Source organism: Corella eumyota, chromosome 7 (assembly GCF_963082875.1).
Source record: "Corella eumyota chromosome 7, kaCorEumy4.1, whole genome shotgun sequence".
Classification (NCBI taxonomy): domain Eukaryota; kingdom Metazoa; phylum Chordata; class Ascidiacea; order Phlebobranchia; family Corellidae; genus Corella; species Corella eumyota.
This window is the reverse complement of record NC_137496.1, coordinates 12411271-12430435: the sequence shown is the minus strand read 5'-3', so window position 1 is coordinate 12430435 and position 19165 is coordinate 12411271. Positions and strand designations below refer to the sequence as shown.

Below are 19165 nucleotides of genomic sequence, written 5' to 3'. Positions count from 1 at the left end.
TTTAGGTTTGCGTAACTGCTAAACTTAGATTGTTGTTATGGTAACGAGTGAAGCGGAAAAGTTTGAATAGTTAGTTATATGTTTGTCTATAATAAAAACACGATTTTTGTTTTTTTTAACAATTTCATCATCAGACAGTTACACACATATACAAAGGGGATAGCTAGGTGTGGGATAGTGCTAAAAGCTGACAATAAACTGCAAAATATGTGTCATATAGTGGGTCCGTATGGAATTGTTACCAAAAATATGCATGATGCATAAAAGGCAGAGTTTTGATAATTTTAAAAAATTAATCCTGCTTCATTTTTCAGCATTTCAAGTTAATACTGAATTTTTCACTTTTAATATTTTTCAGCAATGTACAAAGCTTCGTGTAATGGTCAGAACACTTTCTACACAATTTGAGGCCCTGGGTTCAATCCCCAATGCTCTCATGCCGTAATGCCCTTAGGCCAGTCTGGAAAGTAGGGCAGCGTGCACGCACGAGATTTTTTTCATTAAAAAAAATGCACGCCTGGAATTAGCGATTTGCACGCCTGGTTTCCTAAAAAAATGTGCACGCGCAGTACTGACGCCTAAAACACGCTAACATATATCAGCGTGCACGCCTAGACCGGAAATTTTGATATGCGTGCACGCGCGGTCACGCATTTTTTTACGCTTGCACGCACAAGATCTCGTCGAAAACTGCCCTACTTTCCAGACTGGCCCTTAGGTAAGATGCTTTAAAAGCATTATGAACTTCTGCTAAGCTGGCAATCATTTAATAGCTTAATTGCCAGGCAATTAAAATTAATAACATCTCAAATTGCCAGGGTCAACTTAAAACTGGGTCGGGGTAACAAATGTGACTCTATGTTTAGGTTGTGACGTCTACCTTTACATATTGAGGATAAAGATGCAAATTTTTGTCAAATTTTACATATGATTTTTTTTTTTTTTCATTTATCAAAACAAGCTTTTTCATACAGGAACTTTATAATTCTTGGGAAATTAATGTAATTTTAGTTAATTCAACAACATAAACTAAAGCACATTGACTATCAGCGCCGTAAATCATGGATGTAAGTTAAAACACTAAATTTATGTTTTTTTATTAACTTAAATTAAGTATTTTTAAGCTATTATGATATTTATTATAATCATGGAATATTAAATACCCAGCTGATGATTTAATATACCTTTGTAAAAAAATGGTGTTTAAATTGTAAATCGTATTTTTATTATTATTATTGAATAAAACAAAAATGCTCCAGTAAAATTTCTTACTTTGACTCTCTTATTTTTGAGTTGTTTTATTATTAAACCATTTTCAACTGTAAACATGGTTGTATACCCAGCAAATATACAGAATTAAATGGATCAAAGAAATTAAATACACCGAATGAATTGAATGTATTACGGTTATTCTGAATGGGTGAAAGTTGGGGTTAGGGTTTAATTTATGCGATCCTGTTGGTCCCTTTAATAACCATTTGATATACATTCGATCCATTCGATCTTGTATAGTTTTTAGGTACCCATAGTTATATTCATGATTGTACAACTGATTATATTGGGTCATTTTATGTTTGTTGTGGCTTAAGTGCCTGTAAAAAGGTAATATCAAATAAAATAGGGCAAGTAATATTATGTTGAAAACTTATTATTTTTTTAATGAATATAAAATACCATTGTTAATATTTTTTATTTTATTTTTAATAGAATCCCCCACAGTCTCCCACTAATTTGTCAGAAAATCCATTTGAAAGCGAAGATAAGGTAAGGACAGAAATTAAAATATTTTTATTGTTGAATTACTAAGATTATTTTTAAAATAAATTATTTGTTTTGTTTTTTTTTGGGATGTTGTTTTAATTATTGGAAATTTTTTTACCACTTTAGATAAAAATAAGTTTTTAAAAATTTATGAAAACAATTAAATAACTTTGTTTGTGTAATTTCTGGTAAAATTCTACGACAATATTAATCCACATAGGTGTTATTGTTTAGAAATTGTCAGGACTTGTGGGTTATTGTCTTTAGTAGTAAAGTTGTATTTCTAAAGCCGATCAAATTAGCTTCTTTGTTATAAAGGGTGACTTTGTGAACTACATGTTTTGTACACGGGTTACCTTATTGTTGGATTGTAATTTAAACTACTGTCAATAATGTAACACCATTTCTTTTTAAATTTAATAATCTTTAAAAGTTTAATCTTTAAAAGATGCAAGGGATAAATAAAATCATCATTTCCACATTCAGCGATTTATTGTTAACAATTACATATGGCTTCGATATCTAACTTTCCACATTCTATATTAAAATACGGTCTTACGTTGACATCAAACGCGGGCTTTACGTTGTGGACTTCCCGCAATTAGATAAAAAATTATACAGGCTATAAGCGCCCGTCTTTAATCCGTTTTAAAAATACATTTTTGAAACAAAAATTTAAAAAAAAAAAAATATTCTAAAAACTAACTTCTATATTTATCGTAACAACTTATTAAATTTTTTTTATGTAATATACTTTTTGTCAAATTTTATTTTGAATATCGGTAAAATATGGTCTTAAGCTGACATTTTACGCGGCAATTTCGTCACCGACACCCCGCGTTTTTTGCAGGCCGAACCTTCTGGCCGAAGCTTCTCACGGCCGAAGCTTCTGGTCCCCGTTTATAGGTACCCATAGTTATGTAACGTAAGTGGTTGTTTGCTTTGTTGCCTATTTACAATGTTTTGTGACGTAATCGTTCCGGTTTAACGCCTTTTTAGTCTACGTCACTACGCCCAACGAACAATTGAAAAATCAAATGGGCAATTTTTATACAAAAATGTACAACCGTGTTGACGAAGTTTCTACAGACCTTGTAAAGCGCTATAAAGAAATTGAAACAGAAGTTAAAACGTTCACTAAAGAACAAATAAAAACCATAGCTTTGCTTCAAGAAGCGGTAATGGCGCCACCTGCCCCTAGTGACAAAAATAACGAGCAACCAGACATTCAAACACTTTTAAATGAAGCAACGATTCAAGTAAAAACCGCAGCAGAAGACGTCTTAAAGGACACAAAAAGAGAAAGTGACATAGCAGGAGAAATGTCAAAAACATATCTGTCTCAGGGAACAAAACCAGTGTGTAGCAACCAAGATATTATTCCAAAACACGAAACGCTGGTACTCGATTCATTTGATGGTCTCTCATCGTGGGAAGATTCTATAGCACGATTTGAACTAGCCGCAGAATTTAATAGTTGGTCTGAGCAGTCTAAAGGCATTCGATTGGCTTTGCACTTAAGAAATTCGGCTTCGAGCGTTGTCACTAGTTTACTTCCAGAGGAACGAAAGAACTTTAAAATTGTCCGGGCCAAACTGCAACAAAAATTTGGAAAGAAATATATTGATCCAGTATTAATGCTACACACAAAAGTAAGGGGAAAAAATGAAAAACTGGTGGATTTGGCAGAAGAAATTAATACAATTACCAAACAGTGCTCAGTATATGACAACATCGACATCAAACAAAGGGATTTACTAAAAGCTAACTGCTTTAAAAACGCTTTACAATTTGACTGGGATCTTTACTCTTCATTAAAATTGTACAAACCTCGGTCGTTGGAAGAAGCTTTAAAGGTAGCGTTAAAGTTAGAGCTGGAAGGTAACACACGGCAGACTCAAAATAGACCTATGTGGACGATTACTGTTAATGACAAGGGCACCGACTTGGGCGAAGAAATAAAATCAATTCGTCATTCAATTCAACAACTGGCTAAGACCATTGAGAAACAAAGACATACATCTTACAATAGACCAAGAAATTATCGCCAAGAGCGAACGAGTTTTAATAGATCGGGAAACGACCAATAGTCGAACTCTTGGGTAAAAGTTCGACTATTAAAGAAGATACCCAAACAATAAAAGTTAGTGCTGCCACGACCAAACGACAAAACGGACTGTATTGCAAGGTCTACATAAAAAACTTCCAATGTATTATGCTGGTAGACACGGGCGCAGATGCCACAGTTATAAATTATCGATCTGTTCAAAAACTTAATATAATGCTTAAACCCTCTAATGTGGTTTTAAATGGAATTGGGAGTGAAAAAATGCACGTGCGCGGATGTTGCGAAATAAACTTGAGATTTAATTCTGTATGTTACAGACACGTTGCATTAGTTGCCGATGTAGAAGACGACGGGATTATTGGACTAGACCTTTTGAGAAAATATTGTTTTAATATTAACTTGATGTCAGCTATGCTACAGAATGATAAAGAAACAGTAAAATTGTTATTAATTGAAAAATCTACGCCAAAACAAACCGTTAACGTCAACCACAAAAGTGTATTTCCCAATAATAAAGAAACTGAAGATATGAAGCTAAGAGAAATGACTTATGTTAACACTGAACAATCTGGCGAAATAACGAAATTAATTAATAAATATGTCAAAACAAAAAACTCTACTAAACAACAGTTTACCAAGTTGGCCTATCATTTCATCAATACAGGAACGGCACCGGCAATCAAACAAAGACCTAGACGCCTTCCACAATCAAGACAAACAGAAGCGGACGAGCTTATTAAAAACATGCTAAAGGACGGGGTTATATCGCCATCGTATAGCCCGTGGTGCTCACCCGTTGTTTTAGTAAATAAAAAAGATGGGTCGACGCGCTTTTGCGTGGATTATCGAAAGCTTAACAACGTAACCAAGAAAGACTCGTATCCGTTGCCACGAATAGACTCTATATTGGACTCTGTTAGAGGATCATCTTGGTTTGCAACGCTAGATTTAAAATGTGGGTATTGGCAAGTGTTGGTAAACCCCAAGGATAAGGAAAAAACTGCATTTTCAACAGGTAACAGGCTTTATGAATTTAATGTAATGCCGTTTGGACTCTGCGACAGCCCAAGTACATTTGAACGATTAATGGATCAAGTACTTGGCGGAATACCAAGCTCAGTTTGTATAGTCTATCTAGACGATATTTTAGTTCACGCAACAACGTTTCAAAAATTGTACGAAAATCTAGAACTGATTTTTCAACGGCTGGATAACGTAAACCTTAGACTTAACCCAAAAAAGTGTAGTCTATTTTGTAGACAAGTCGAATATTTGGGACACGTTATATCTTCAAGTGGTATATCGACGTCACCAGAAAAAACAAAAGCTGTCAAAGACTGGCCACAACCAACGACAGTAAAAGAGTTACAAAGTTTTTTGGGACTAGCTTCTTACTACAGGAAATTTATAAAAAACTTTGCCGATTTAGCTAGTCCGTTATACACTTTGTTGGAAAAAAATACAGCATTTTTATGGGACACGATTTGCAAAAATTCATTCGAGAGCTTAAAAAAATCTCTTACAGGGCGCCTGTGCTGAGTTTTGCTAAAACAGAAGGTCAGTTTATTATTGATGCTGATGCCAGCAATTTTGCAATTGGAGCTGTTCTTAGCCAAATTAATGAACATGGAAAAGAAAGTGTTATAGAATACTACACCAAAGCATTTTCAAAGCCAGAAAAAAACTATTGTACAACAAGAAAAGAACTTTTGGCTATAGTTAAAGCAGTAGAACACTTTCATTTTTATCTACGGCGGAACTGTTCAAATTAGAAGTGACCATGGATCACTTAGATGGCTACTCAATTTTAGAAATCCTGAAGGCCAAATGGCTCGCTGGTTAGAGCGATTAGAACAATACGATATTGAGATTTCACACAGACCTGGCGCACAACATAAAAATGCGGATGCTTTGTCTAGAAGGCCTTGCGAAGAATTCAGCTGTCATTACTGTGAACGATTGGAAAATAAAAGCTGCAATACTATTCAAAAAAATATACGAGTGTCATCAAGTAACAAAAACGAAGTTACCATTGAAAATTTGCGTGATGCTCAGTTGTGCGATCCAGATATTAAACACATTTTAACGTGGAAAGAATCGGGTGAAGAAAGGCCGGAGTGGAATAAAGTTTCTCCCTTAAGTCAAACTGCCAAGTCGTATTATCACCAATGGGATATCACCAATGGGAGTTGTATCGACAATGGGAAAACTCAAACGGGACCGAAACCTTTCCACAACTTATTGTTCCGAAGTGCCATAAAAATCTAATCTTGGAAATTATGCATGGAAGCGCCACTTCTGGGCATTTTGGAATAAAAAAAACTCTTGAACGATTACGTCAAAAATTTCATTGGAATAGCTGTGCAACTGACGTTGCAAATTTTTGTAGAAACTGTTTTAAATGTTCTTCAAGAAAAGGTCCTGTGAACAAACAAAAAGAACCCATGAAGCTTCATCAAGTCGGCTACCCATGGGAAAGAATAGCAATAGACGTTATGGGCCCATTACCAAACTCCTACCAAGAAAATAAATATATATTAGTAGTTATGGACTACTTCACGAAATGGCCTGAAGCTTACCCCCTTCCGAACCAAGAAGCTCAAACAATTGCCAAATCTCTTATAAAACAGTGTTTTTTGCGTTTTGGAGTACCGTGCGAAATATTAACGGATCAAGGAAGTAATTTTACATCTCTTCTATTTCAAGAAATGTTAAAAGCTTTTGACATCAACAAAACTAGAACAACGCCATATTGGCCACAAGCTGATGGCATGGTCGAGAGATTTAATCGTACTTTGGAAGCGCAATTAGCAATTTCCGTTAACAAAAATCAACGCGACTGGGACGAACATCTGCCATATATTTTAATGGCGTACCGAACTGCCGTTCATGAAAGTACCGGTTTTACCCCTGCGAAGCTGATGTTTGGAAGGGAGTTAAATTTGCCATTCGACTTTTTATATGGACGTGCGCAGAAAACGAAATATTCTACATGTGAATTTGTTAAGAAAGTTGAACAGGACATAGACGAAGCTCATGAATTCGCTAGAGAGAAGCTCCAATTTTCGGGCCTTAGAATGAAGAAATATTACGACCGTACAACATTAACCAAAATACTTCAGGAGCACGAACCAGTGTGGCTACATTGCCCACAACGAAAGAAGGGACTTTCGCCGAAATTGACATTGCTTTGGCAAGGCCCATATATGGTAACAAATCGGATAAACGATGTTGTTTACCGCATAAGACAATCCCCCAAACACAAGCCAAAGGTTGTAAACCGAAATCGTCTTTGGCGTTATACATTAAAACTACCAAGTAACTGGTACCAAAATAACGGAAAACAAACACAAAACAGTCATTTTCAAGTAATAAACACTGACCATAATAATGTAAACTTACAAACATCCCGCCGAGGGCGTATTATAAATAAACCCCATAGATATCGCTGATTGTGGTCTTATACTCTGTATCTATTTGTTAAAATTTTAGTTAGTGTTATTTCTTGTTTACAATGTATATGTTCTTTTCTTATTTTGTGCCTTTTTAAAATATTGGGAGGGGAAGAATGTAACGTAAGTGGTTGTTTGCTTTGTTGCCTATTTACAATGTTTTGTGACGTAATCGTTCCGGTTTAACGCCTTTTTAGTCTACGTCACTACGCCTTTAGTTTTGCCCCCATTTCTCAGACTAGTTGATAATGTTCTTGTTTAAGATAAGAGGGTTGTTTTTCACAAATGAATTATATTATTGTTTTTCTTTGTTTTATGTTTACTGACGAGATTCTATTTGAATGAGATATTAAGTCGTTAATTAAATTGTATATACTGAAAAAAAGTGTGTTTATTAAATATAAAATACGCTACAGTTATATTCATAATTGTAAAACTGATTATATTGGGTCATTTTATTTTTGTTGTGGCTTAAGTGCCTATGTAAAAAGGTAATATCAAATAAAATAGGGCAAGTAATATTATGTTGAAAACTTATTATTTTTTTAATGAGTATGAAATACCATTGTTAATATTTTTTATTTTATTTTTAATATAATCCTTCACAGTCTTCCACTAATTTGTCTGAAAATTCAAGTGAAAGTGAAGATAAGGACAGCAATTAAAATATCTTGATTGTTAAATTACTAAGATTATTTTTAAAATAAATTATTTTTTTTTTTTTTTTTTGGGATGTTGTTTTAATTATTGGAAATTTTTTTACCACTTTAGATAAAAATAAGTTTTTAAAAATTTATGAAAACAATTAAATAACTTTGTTTGTGTAATTTCTGGTAAAATTCTACGACAATATTAAACCACATAGGTAACCTAGTTTAGAAATTGTCAGGACTTGTGGGTTATTGTCTTTAGTAGTAAAGTTGTATTTCTAAAGCTGATCAAATTAGCTTCATTGTTATAAAGGGTGACTTTGTGAACTAGGTGTTTTGTACACGGGTTACCTTATTGTTGGATTGTAATTTAAACTACTGTCAATAATGTTACATCATTTTTTTTTAAATTTAATAATCTTTAAAAGTTTAATCTTTAAAAGACGCAAGGGATAAATAAAATCATCATTTCCACATTCAGCGATTTTTTGTTAACAATTACAAATGGCCTCGATATTTACCGCACCTTCAACTTTCCACATCTCGTAGTTTACTACTACCTGTAGTACAAGCTCGCATGAGTTTTTGTGTAAATATATATCATGCAATAACAACTGTTTACTTTAAATAATTTTAATTAACAAAGTATATTAAAATGTTAATCAAATTTTATGATTTTGCAGGACTTGGACGAAAATGTTTCAGTTACTTTAAAGGAGAAGATTTTGGATGAAGCTGAAACAACTGAACCGATGGAACAAAGAAAGGAATTTAGGCAAAAAACATTTGTACCTGAAGCTTATGTGAGTTTTATATTAATTGCAAACTAATTTTGCTAAAAATAAGATGGCAGGTATAGGATTTGGAAAACTCGGCTCTTTTATGGCAGTTAAAACATTACAAACTTTTGTATGAAGAATTACTTGTCCATTTACACTTTATGTACAAATAAAATAATAAAATCAAGCTAAAATTTATTTTAAAAATGTTATATTCTGTTTTTCTTATGATATAGGATTCAAAGACAATAAAAAAATGGGATGAAACGAAAACAACTGAACCCGCAAAGTGGGAGAAAGAATTTAATAAATCCTCCGTAAGTTTAGATAAAACTTTTAAGACAAAGCTAATAAACAAAAAAAACATATTTCTTTGCAATCTTCTAAAATATTAATTTATGTTAACAACACCAATCCAAAAGATGTAAATAATTAAAATTTTTTGTCTGTCATTATTTATTACTTTCAAACAGCTTGACAGTTTGATCTGTTTTTAAAAAAGTTTTTTTTTAATTGAATTTAAATAACGAGACACCAATATTAACAATACTAAAATAGGGGATGGGGACCAAATGTAAACATTAACAAAAATTTGCGGAATGCGGAACAGAATGAAATTATTTTGTATGGGATAAATTTGGTATTTACCTAAAGAGCTAAGGGATGATGTGGGATTCACTATAAAGGTTAAGCAATCATGCAAAATCGATTATAAGACGCAAGGGAAGATTAGGGAAAAAAATTCCACCCATTTCTGCATTAAGCGATTTTTTGATAACTTTTACAAATGGCCTCGATCTTTACCGCACCTCCAACTTCCCACATCTATTAGTTTACTACTACCTGTAGTACAAGCTTGCATGAGTTATTGTGTAAATATACATCATGCAATAACAACTGTTTACTTTAAATAATTTTAATTAACAAAGTATATTAAAATGTTAATTAAATTTTATGATTTTGCAGGACTTGGACGAAAATGTTTCAGTTACTTTAAAGGAGAAGATTTTGGATGAAGCTGAAACAACTGAACCGATGGAACAAAGAAAGGAATTTAGGCAAAAAACATTTGTACCTGAAGCTTATGTGAGTTTTATATTAATTGCAAACTAATTTTGCTAAAAATAAGATAGCAGGTGTAGGATTTGGAAAGCTCGGCTCTTTTATGGCAGTTAAAACATTACAAACTTTTGTATGAAGAATTACTTGTCCATTTACACTTTATATAAATGAAATGAGTTTAAGTTTTTTTTATAAATTAAAACAAATTCTTGTTATTTGTTGAAGTAAAATTAAATTATTTATAATTTCCTTAGTGTAGTTTTATGTTGAATTCCATGGTTGTATCAAATTACATAGGTTTCTTTGTTTAGAAATTATCAGATATTTTGTTAGTTAAGTTGTGTTTCTAAGTCTGAAGCTGATTTTCTTCGTTTTACAAGGCAACTTAAGAACTAGGTGTTTGGTACACAAACTACCTTAATAAAATTGTAATACTTTAAATATTGAAAAACACAACTTTAATTAACAACACCAATTAAAAAAATGTAAACAATTAAAACTTCGTATAGAGCAGGGGTCAGCAACCTTTTTCGCATTGCGAAACGATTTAAAACTGAATATTTTTTTGCAAAACAGCCCTTAAAAAATCCAAATATTCACCAATAAAAATGTATAAAGTTTAAAGCAATTAATTTCTATATCAAATCGATGATTAACAGTTTTGAATGTTTTAAAGACAAAATAAGCTTACAAATCAAAAAATAATCACCTTTCTGTTGTAAAGCATTTTAACTCGAAAAAGTATATGGCCCGGTAACAAACAGTTGACAAACTGGCACTGGGCCTGGGCCTGGTGGTTGTGACCACTAGTATAATGTATATACTAATTTTTTTTAGACTTGCATTTAATTATTGCAACAACATGTGGTTCAAATTTACCCCCTTGAGAATTATATTATTTGTTTATATATTTCCTAAATTTATACAAATGTCTTTGTTTATAAATCTATATTTAAGCTAGCTAACTAGTAAAAATTAAATTTGTTAAAAGTATTAAACTAATTATTACAAAATATATTACTAACATGTTATACTTTTATAGATTGAAGTTAAAAGAAATTTTTATCCAGAAGATGTTGTTGAACTTGTTGACAAATTACAAAGTTCAACCGAACCAGTTGAGTTAGATGTACAGTCAAATTTTGAGGATGACAGTTTAACAATGTTTACTCACCAAGTTCTTCCAATAATAAAAGAAAAATCAAACATAAAGGTGACCACTTAATTCTTTGTTACTTTTAGCATTGAAAGTAAATAGTAAAATTCTGTTATTTAAATGTGGTTTAGGAAATTTATTAATGTAAATAGAGTTTTGTATTTTAAGTATTTGTTTAAATATAAATAAATTCGTTAAAATATTTAAAAATGAAAAAACTGATATTTATTGTAACTCTCTGTTTTAAATAAATTATTAAATATTAGGTTCATTCCATTAACCTTTGGTTCAACAAACTCTCACTTGATGACATCACAAAGCTGTGTGATTGTTTGCACAAAATTAAAAGTTTGGACCTTTATGGTTGTGTTGTTGATTTTGAAGGACGAGAATTACTGAAAGTTGCAAGAAATAAGAATGCAGAGGTTTGTAAATAGGTTTTGTATTTTGTAGCTTAATTTTATGATTTTTAAATATGTTTGTTAAATATGTAAAGTTTGTTAAATATGTAAACAAACCTAATGCAAAATAATTCAATTTTACAAAAACCTAATTTATTTTGTTTAGTATTAGCTTTAAATAACTATTTTTGTGCTAAATTTCATTTAATTTATTAAACGTATGCTGATAAAACTTATTTTGGAATGACATGTAACTTATAACATAAAAGATCCTTATTATTAAAATGCTAATTTCATTAGAAAAATAAGATTAAAGGTGTTTATGGTTTACCTGAAGATTATTTAAACCTACAAGAACCATCTGATCAACTAACTACAGATATAGTCAAACTAACATCTACTCAGGTAATATAAAATTTTGCTAAACTTCTATGTAGAGAGAGAGCATGGAACAATAATTTACCATACAAGTTTATTTACAACTTTTATTTTTATACCACTTTACATTTATTATTTTAAATATTTGAAATGTAATAGGGTTTAAACCCAAGATTTTAACAAAAAAAACAAAAAGCTAATTAACTTACATTATTAGTAATAAAAAATACAGTGTGCAACATCATGATATTAATATTAACAATAACAACACAGCAGATAATAAATTACTCGAAGGTGCCTTACTTACTTATTAAAATTCAATTTAACTTTCTTGTCAAAATTTAAGTAGAAATTCAATTTTATGTCTTAAAACTGCAGAAATAAAATCTGATTATTTTATTCAGGCAAATAAAGCTGATGATCCTTCTGTAACCACAACAATGACATGTAAAATGTTGACATTTATCCAAGACTGCTTTAAATCTGGGCAGACTAGCAGTGAAGAGTTGACCAAGTTGACTAAACTAGCCTACAACGGACTAATGAAAAAAGAAATTGTATTTGAAAACTTTGGACCTGAAAAAGTTGATCACTGGAGAAGATTCGAAGAATTTGAAAATGCTCAAACTAGACAAAACCTATTTAAAGGGGTAGAACACATGAAATATTCAAATTTAGATTGGCAAGACTTTCTCTGTGCAGTTTACATGATTCAACCTCTTTCTCTGGATGAGTTTGAATCCACATTTACCTGGTTAATGGACTATTTAAAAACAAAAAAGTGTAATGTGTGCAAATTTCTTTATGGTTTGTGTAATGAACAAAACTCAAAGAAGGTAAAGAAGATGTTGGATTTAGAAACTGATATAGCACCAAAGAGAAATATTTTGTTTAACTTCCTTAGTTATCATTTAGAGCAAAAGTGTCCACTAAATCTTGTTTCTTTATATGAATCAACAAAAGAATATGGAAGAGAACTTGCAGATTGGGTTAGCGAACATTTACCTTCAATCATGAATATCAGTGATGATATTTATCCCAATGATGTTACAAGTCTCGCTAAAATCCTTCAACTTTCAATTAAACCATTGGAGTTAATTGTTTATTATCTAACTTTTAGGGATGACAGTTTAGCAATGTTTTCTCACCAAGTTCTTCCGATAATAAAAGAAAAATCAAGCATAAAGGTAAACAAATACTTTTTTGTTCTTGTACAATTTTTGTTTTAAATTAGTTAAGATATTTAAAAATTAGTTTTAAACAATTCTTTATTTTATAGATTTAGTTGATTCTAGTAAGTACTTGTAATAAAACAATTTTACAAATTTACTAAATATTAGGTTAGTTTTATGGACCTAAGTTACAACAAACTCTCACTTGATGACATCACAAAGCTATGTAATTGTTTACACAAAATTAAAAGATTATGGCTTGTTGGTTGTGATATTGATTCTAAAGGGCGAGAGTTACTGAGAGTTGCAAGATATAAGAATGCAAAGGTTTGTAAATATGTAAACAAACTTAATGCAAAATAATTCAATTTTACAAAAAACCTTATTTATTTTGTTTAGTATTAGCTTTAAATAACTATTTTTGTGCTAAATTTCATTTAATTAATTAAACGTATGCTGATAAAACTTATTTTGGAATGACATGTAACTTACACATATAAGATCAATGTTATTAAAATGTTACTTTTTTTAGAAAACTATAATAACAGGTGTTCATGGTTTACCTGGATATTATTTAAATCTACAAAAACCATCTGATCAACTAACTACAGATATAGTCAAGCTAACATCTACTCAGGTAATATAAAATTTTGCTGAACTTCTATGTAGAGAGAGAGCATGGAACAATAATTTACCAGTTTATCATACCAGTTTATTTACAACTTTTATTTTTATACCACTTTACATTTATTATATTAAATATTTGAAATGTAAAAGGGTTTAAACCCAAGATTTTAACAAAAAGAACAAAAAGCTAAGTAACTTACATTATTGGTAATAAAAAATACAGTGTGCAACATAATGTCATGATATTAATATTAACAATAACAACACAGCAGATAATAGATTACTAGAAAGTGCCTTACTTACTTTTTATAATTCAATTTAACTTTCTTGTCAAAATTTTAGTCGAAATTCAATTTTATGTCTTAAAACTGCAGAAATGAAATCTGATTATTTTATTCAGGCAAATAAAACTGATGATCCTTTTGTAACCACAACAATGACAAGTAAAATGTTGAAATTTACCCAAGACTGCTTTAAATCTGGGCAGACTAGCAGTGAAGAGTTGACCAAGTTGACTAAACTAGCCTACAACGGAATAATGGAAAAAGAAATTGTATTTGAAAACTATGGATCTAAAAAAATTGATCACTGGGGAAGGTTAAAAGGATTTAAAAATGCTAAAACTAGACAAAACCTATTTAAAGGGGTAGAACACATGAAATATTCAAATTTAGATTGGCAAGACTTTCTCTGTGCAGTTTACATGATTCAGCGTCTTTCTCTGGATGAATTTGAATCCACATTTACCTGGTTAATGGAGCGTTTAAAATCAAAAACTATGCAGTTTAATTTATGCAAATTTCTTTATGGTTTGTGTAATGAACAAAACTCAAAGGAAGTAAAGAAGATGTTGGGTTTAGAAACTGATTTAGCACCAAAGAGAAATATTTTGTTCAACTATGTCAGTCATTATTTAGAGAAAAAGTATACATCAAATTTTTTTTTTTTGTATGAATTAACAAAAGAATATGGAAAAGAACTTGTAGATTGGGTTATTGAACATTTACCTTCAAACGTGAGTATCGATAATGATCTTTATCCCAATGATGTTACAAGTCTCGTTGAAATCCTTCAACTTTCAATTAAACCAGTGGAGTTAGAAGTACATCCAAGGTTTAAGGATGGCAGTTTAGCAATGTTTTCTTACCAAGTTCTTCCGATAATAAAAGAAAAATCAAGCATAAAGGTAAACAAATACTTTTTTGTTCTTGTACAATTTTTGTTTTAAATTAGTTAAGATATTTAAAAATTAGTTTTAAACAATTCTTTATTTTATAGATTTAGTTGATTCTAGTAAGTACTTGTAATAAAACAATTTTACAAATTTACTAAATATTAGGTTAGTTATATGAACCTAAGATTCAACAAACTCTCACTTGATGACATCACAAAGCTGTGTGATTGTTTGCACAAAATTAAAAGTTTGGACCTTTATGGTTGTGTTGTTGATTTTGAAGGACGAGAATTACTGAGAGTTGCAAAAAATAAGAATGCAAAGGTTTGTAAATAGGTTTTGTATTTTGTAGCTTAATTTTATGATTTTTAGGTTTTTGATACAATTTGGCATTTCTAAATAATGTTATGAGAAATGTGATATGTGTTGTATAATATTTAATGCAGCTAAATTTACCGACTACTAAAATACGAGGAGTTTTTGGTTTGCCAGAAGAATACTCCATTGCACAAGATCAATCTGATCAATCATTAACCAAACCAGTAACACTAAAAACTAACCAGGTAATTAAGAAACTAGGTTCTTTTTATGTGTAAAATTATTAACTAAATTATTGAAAAATTCAAGTATGATTTAAACGTTTTTTTGTTGTTTAAAGGCTGAAGATTTAACTGCATCAGGAATTGAAGTTATATATGAGGACATATCTGGTAAGTTTGCCATAATACTTTATTTAATTTTTATCTTTAGTTTTATTGATTTAATCAGTTTTCTAATTAGGGTTTTCATTGATTGTTTACAGTTTCTTTTAATAAACTAAGATTAAAATAACTCATATTGTTATTAAGACACTACAAGTCAAATAGTTGGTGTAAAACGAGGCAGAGTTGAAGTATCAGGATGTTACATTGATATTCCTGAAGGTGCACTTACTGAGGATGTTCAAATTACTGTCCATGTTGTTCAATGCAATAATGTTTCCCCCCCTATAAAGGTGTTTGTTTTTACAAAGTTGTTTTACATATATTGTTTACTACATAAATTTTTTTTTTATTACTAGAATATTCAAAATAATTTTTTTGCAATATAACATTTTTTTTAAAGAAAACATTTAAATTATTGTCAAATTGTATATCCCATGTTTTTTATTAAGTATATTATTGTTTTGTTTAGAAAAATCCAACATATTTGTTGACTCCTCAATTTGAATGCTTGCCACATGGATTAAAGTTCAAGGTTCCAGTTACAATATCTCTTTCCACTCCATTTTACTCAACAACTGGAACCTGTGTAGTCACGGTAATTTTGTTTTTGTAAATTTTGTTTAGGATGGAATTAGAAATTACCATATATAGTAAAATTTTGTCGAAATCGATTTGCTTTAAGTAAAAGACTAGCAGGATAAATTTTGAGTATTTTAACAACTGGATTCTGTTTTTCAATTACGGTTTATAACTATTTAAGTTTTTGTCCGTTAACTTTTGAAATAAGAGAGTAATAAAAGTAGCTTAAGAAAGAATAAAAAAGCTTTATTCAACTAGCAAATTATTATTTTCGATCACATGTAATGTAAGGTGGTGTAGTGGTTAGAACACTTGCAACACTACATGAGGTCCTGGGTTTGATTCTCACTGCTCTTATGCTGTAGTGCCATTGAGTTAGGCACTATAAATGGTATGATATCCTTATGAGCCAAAATGCAAAAGGCAATTGAGACTGGGTTGAGGTGATGTGTTTAGACTGTAAGTTGACCTTTTCACATCAAGGATAAAGATATAAAAAAAAATACTAATTTGTAATTTTCATCTGTTATTGGGTATAAAAAAAAGTGTTAGTTTAACCTCAATAATTTAAACTATAACATTGGGTGTGGTCTATTTTGCAATCAAGTTTTTTTTAATATGTTTTTTTTATTTTTTAAGCCTCAAGTAAGTCAGGATGGAACAGTTTGGGAAGATATTGCTGAAGTTTTTTTGGGAGATTCTCGAACAATTCAGTTTCAAGTTGATCATTTATCTTTGTAAATAATAAATATATTTTGTTTAAAAAAACCTGTCTGTAAAAACATTTTCATTTAAATGCTTTTCTTGTTTAAGGTTTAGGGTTGTAAAGGATTGGATATTTGGAAAGAACAAAAATAAAGCCAAGAATGAAAATCCCCAAAAAGATAAAATATTTGATTGTTACCATGAACAAAAATCAAATTTAAAATTGTTTGTTATGGACAACAAAGATAACATTAAATCAAATGGAAGTTCGGTTTTCATTGTGATTGTTCCTATAAGGTTAATTGTTAATGGTTTTTATGACTTCACCATACTATTTAGGCTTAAAACATTATTATTTAAATTCTGACTTAATATTTTTAGACAAATTGATGAGGTGTTGTTCACAATTTCCCACAAGGATTTTGAAACTTTTTCAAAGACCTATGAGAGCACAGTTAATCAATCTGATGTAATCAAGATAACTTCCAAACCTGGATTTGAAAATGAAAACCTGTCAGATATAATATTTACTTATTCAGTCACAAATCTTTCATCTAATAAAGTTGTTGATGGTGGATTTCAATTTCCCGAAATTATCCAACAACCAGCAGGTTTGTGACATTAAATCTAAACTTTTTTTCAAGGTAAATGTTAGGAAAAACATTTACCTTGAAAGGAAAATTGTTTGTTGTTAGGAAAATTGGAAAATTGTTGTTAGGAAAATTGTTTGTTTACAGTATTACTTAACAACAATCAGTAAAAAACAGCAAATCTTTTCTTTGTATTCTGTAATATATGTATTAAATTAGTAAACATAAGCCTTAAATAATATATAAGCAAATATTTGTAATTTTAGTTTAATTTTTAATATATTTAATATTGTTGTTTCTAATTTAAGTTTAACAATATCTTACGGAAAACTTATTTATATTTATATTTTTTCATAAAGTTTATTAAAAGACTAATTTGATAATTTCTCGTGTAGAAACAAAAGGCAAATCACAAAATACTGAGCCCAAAAAAGATCAACAAATTCAGGGTTCTAGTAAGCAGACCAGTGATGTGGAAGATGCAGTAAGCTAAAAAATTTTTTTTTATTAAAATTGTTCTTTATTATATCTTTTAAAAAAAATTGACCGTTTAAAGGTGCACAAAATGCTTGCTAATTGTATTATACAATTTTTACTGTTTTAATTGAATACTTTTGTTTTTAGGGTGAATGTCTTCCATCTACTTCCACCGGACCTTTTCCAACCTCTACTAATCCTCCACAAGGTCAGTTTTGTGTTTAAACCAACTTTTTATTTTTCAAGATTTTACAATGCATGACTACCTTCTAAATTGTTTGTCTAGGAAGTTTAGGACCAAAATTTCAGGTTAACATTGGAGACAACTCTACAGTAAAATTAACATCTACTGGTATGTTTTTTTTGTGTAGGAATGCATATTTTAATAATTAAATGTGGTGGTACAAACAGTTCCTAACAACATAAAAACCTAGTTTTTAATAATTATGGTATTCAATTATATTTAACACTTTTTGTTTTTAGCTATCCATTTTAAAGACACCAAGATCGACAAAAGTAATGTGTTGGCTAAAAAAATTGAAGAATATAATTTTTCTGATTAGTTACAAACTTTTTATACTTAAATAGTAATTGTGGCTCTTGCTAGTTACTTACAACTTTAAAAGAGTTAACTGTTTTTACTTTCTAGTAACTAATTGAAGAGTTCAAATCTTATTCTTGCCTTATAATTTTTCCTATTTTTATTTATTATCTTTTATACAAGCACATTATGCAATTTAAATTTTATGTCAAATTCATATTTAAATTTTACCTTTTTTTTATTTAACTTTTGTAATCAACATTTTTTTTCTCAGTTATATTTAACACTTTTCTTCATATTTTTATATTTTACTCATAGCACTTATAACATGTTTTTGTTGCCTTTAATCTTGCTGTAAGAGAAATTTTGTGACTTGCTTTTTTTAGTTAATTCTTTAAGATTGTAGCCTATGCCTTGTTTTTTTAGTAAATTTTTTAAGATTGTATGCCTTGCTTTTTTTAGTTGGTTATTTTGTAGGTGTTTATGATTTGTGTTTTTATCGATAGATTTTTAGCTTTGTTTTCTAGTTTGTTTTTATTTCCTAGGATTTTAGGCCTTGCCTTTTGGTTATTTTATGAGATTTTTGGACCTTGTCTTTTCAAGTTCTCTTTTCGTATAATCAAATTTATGGCCCTATTTATTGAATTTTTTATACGGCAAAGTTGTGCTTATTGAAATAGTTGCATACATTTTTGTAAACATTTTATATTAACATTTTTATTCTATTTGCACTGATAGATTTTTGTTAGTTTTTAGAACTTAAAATGTTGCATGTTTTAATAGATTTTGAAGTAAATTTTGTTTTAAAAACTATAATTAGAATAAAATGAGTTTAATTGTTATAGGTTAGAACAACACCCATTAGTAATATGCTCTCTTTTGCCTTATT

General features: G+C 30.0%; 1 protein-coding gene across 3 annotated transcripts; it reads left to right on the top strand.

The window, feature by feature from the left end:
* The first annotated feature begins 974 nt into the window (after positions 1–974).
* LOC145759352 (uncharacterized) lies at positions 975–19118 on the top strand. Of its 3 annotated transcripts, none has more exons than XM_082573161.1 (24): positions 975–1067; positions 1708–1764; positions 8615–8734; positions 8947–9027; positions 9677–9796; positions 10815–10985; positions 11195–11353; positions 11630–11734; positions 12112–12894; positions 13048–13206; positions 13412–13516; positions 13907–14692; positions 14846–15004; positions 15127–15243; positions 15339–15390; positions 15529–15674; positions 15854–15979; positions 16603–16700; positions 16783–16965; positions 17050–17279; positions 17654–17742; positions 17883–17943; positions 18022–18087; positions 18219–19118. In XM_082573161.1, the coding sequence occupies exons 1-24, from the start codon at positions 1062–1064 to the stop codon at positions 18296–18298; spliced, it is 4059 nt and encodes a 1352-aa protein (XP_082429287.1). In that variant the 5' UTR covers positions 975–1061; the 3' UTR covers positions 18299–19118. The 3 variants fall into 3 exon arrangements, with proteins under 3 accessions (XP_082429287.1, XP_082429286.1, XP_082429288.1); XM_082573160.1 differs by having other exon boundaries at positions 16777–16965; XM_082573162.1 differs by lacking the exons at positions 17050–17279; positions 17654–17742; positions 17883–17943; positions 18022–18087; positions 18219–19118 and having other exon boundaries at positions 16603–16683; positions 16777–16912.
* Positions 19119–19165: the final 47 nt, after the last annotated feature.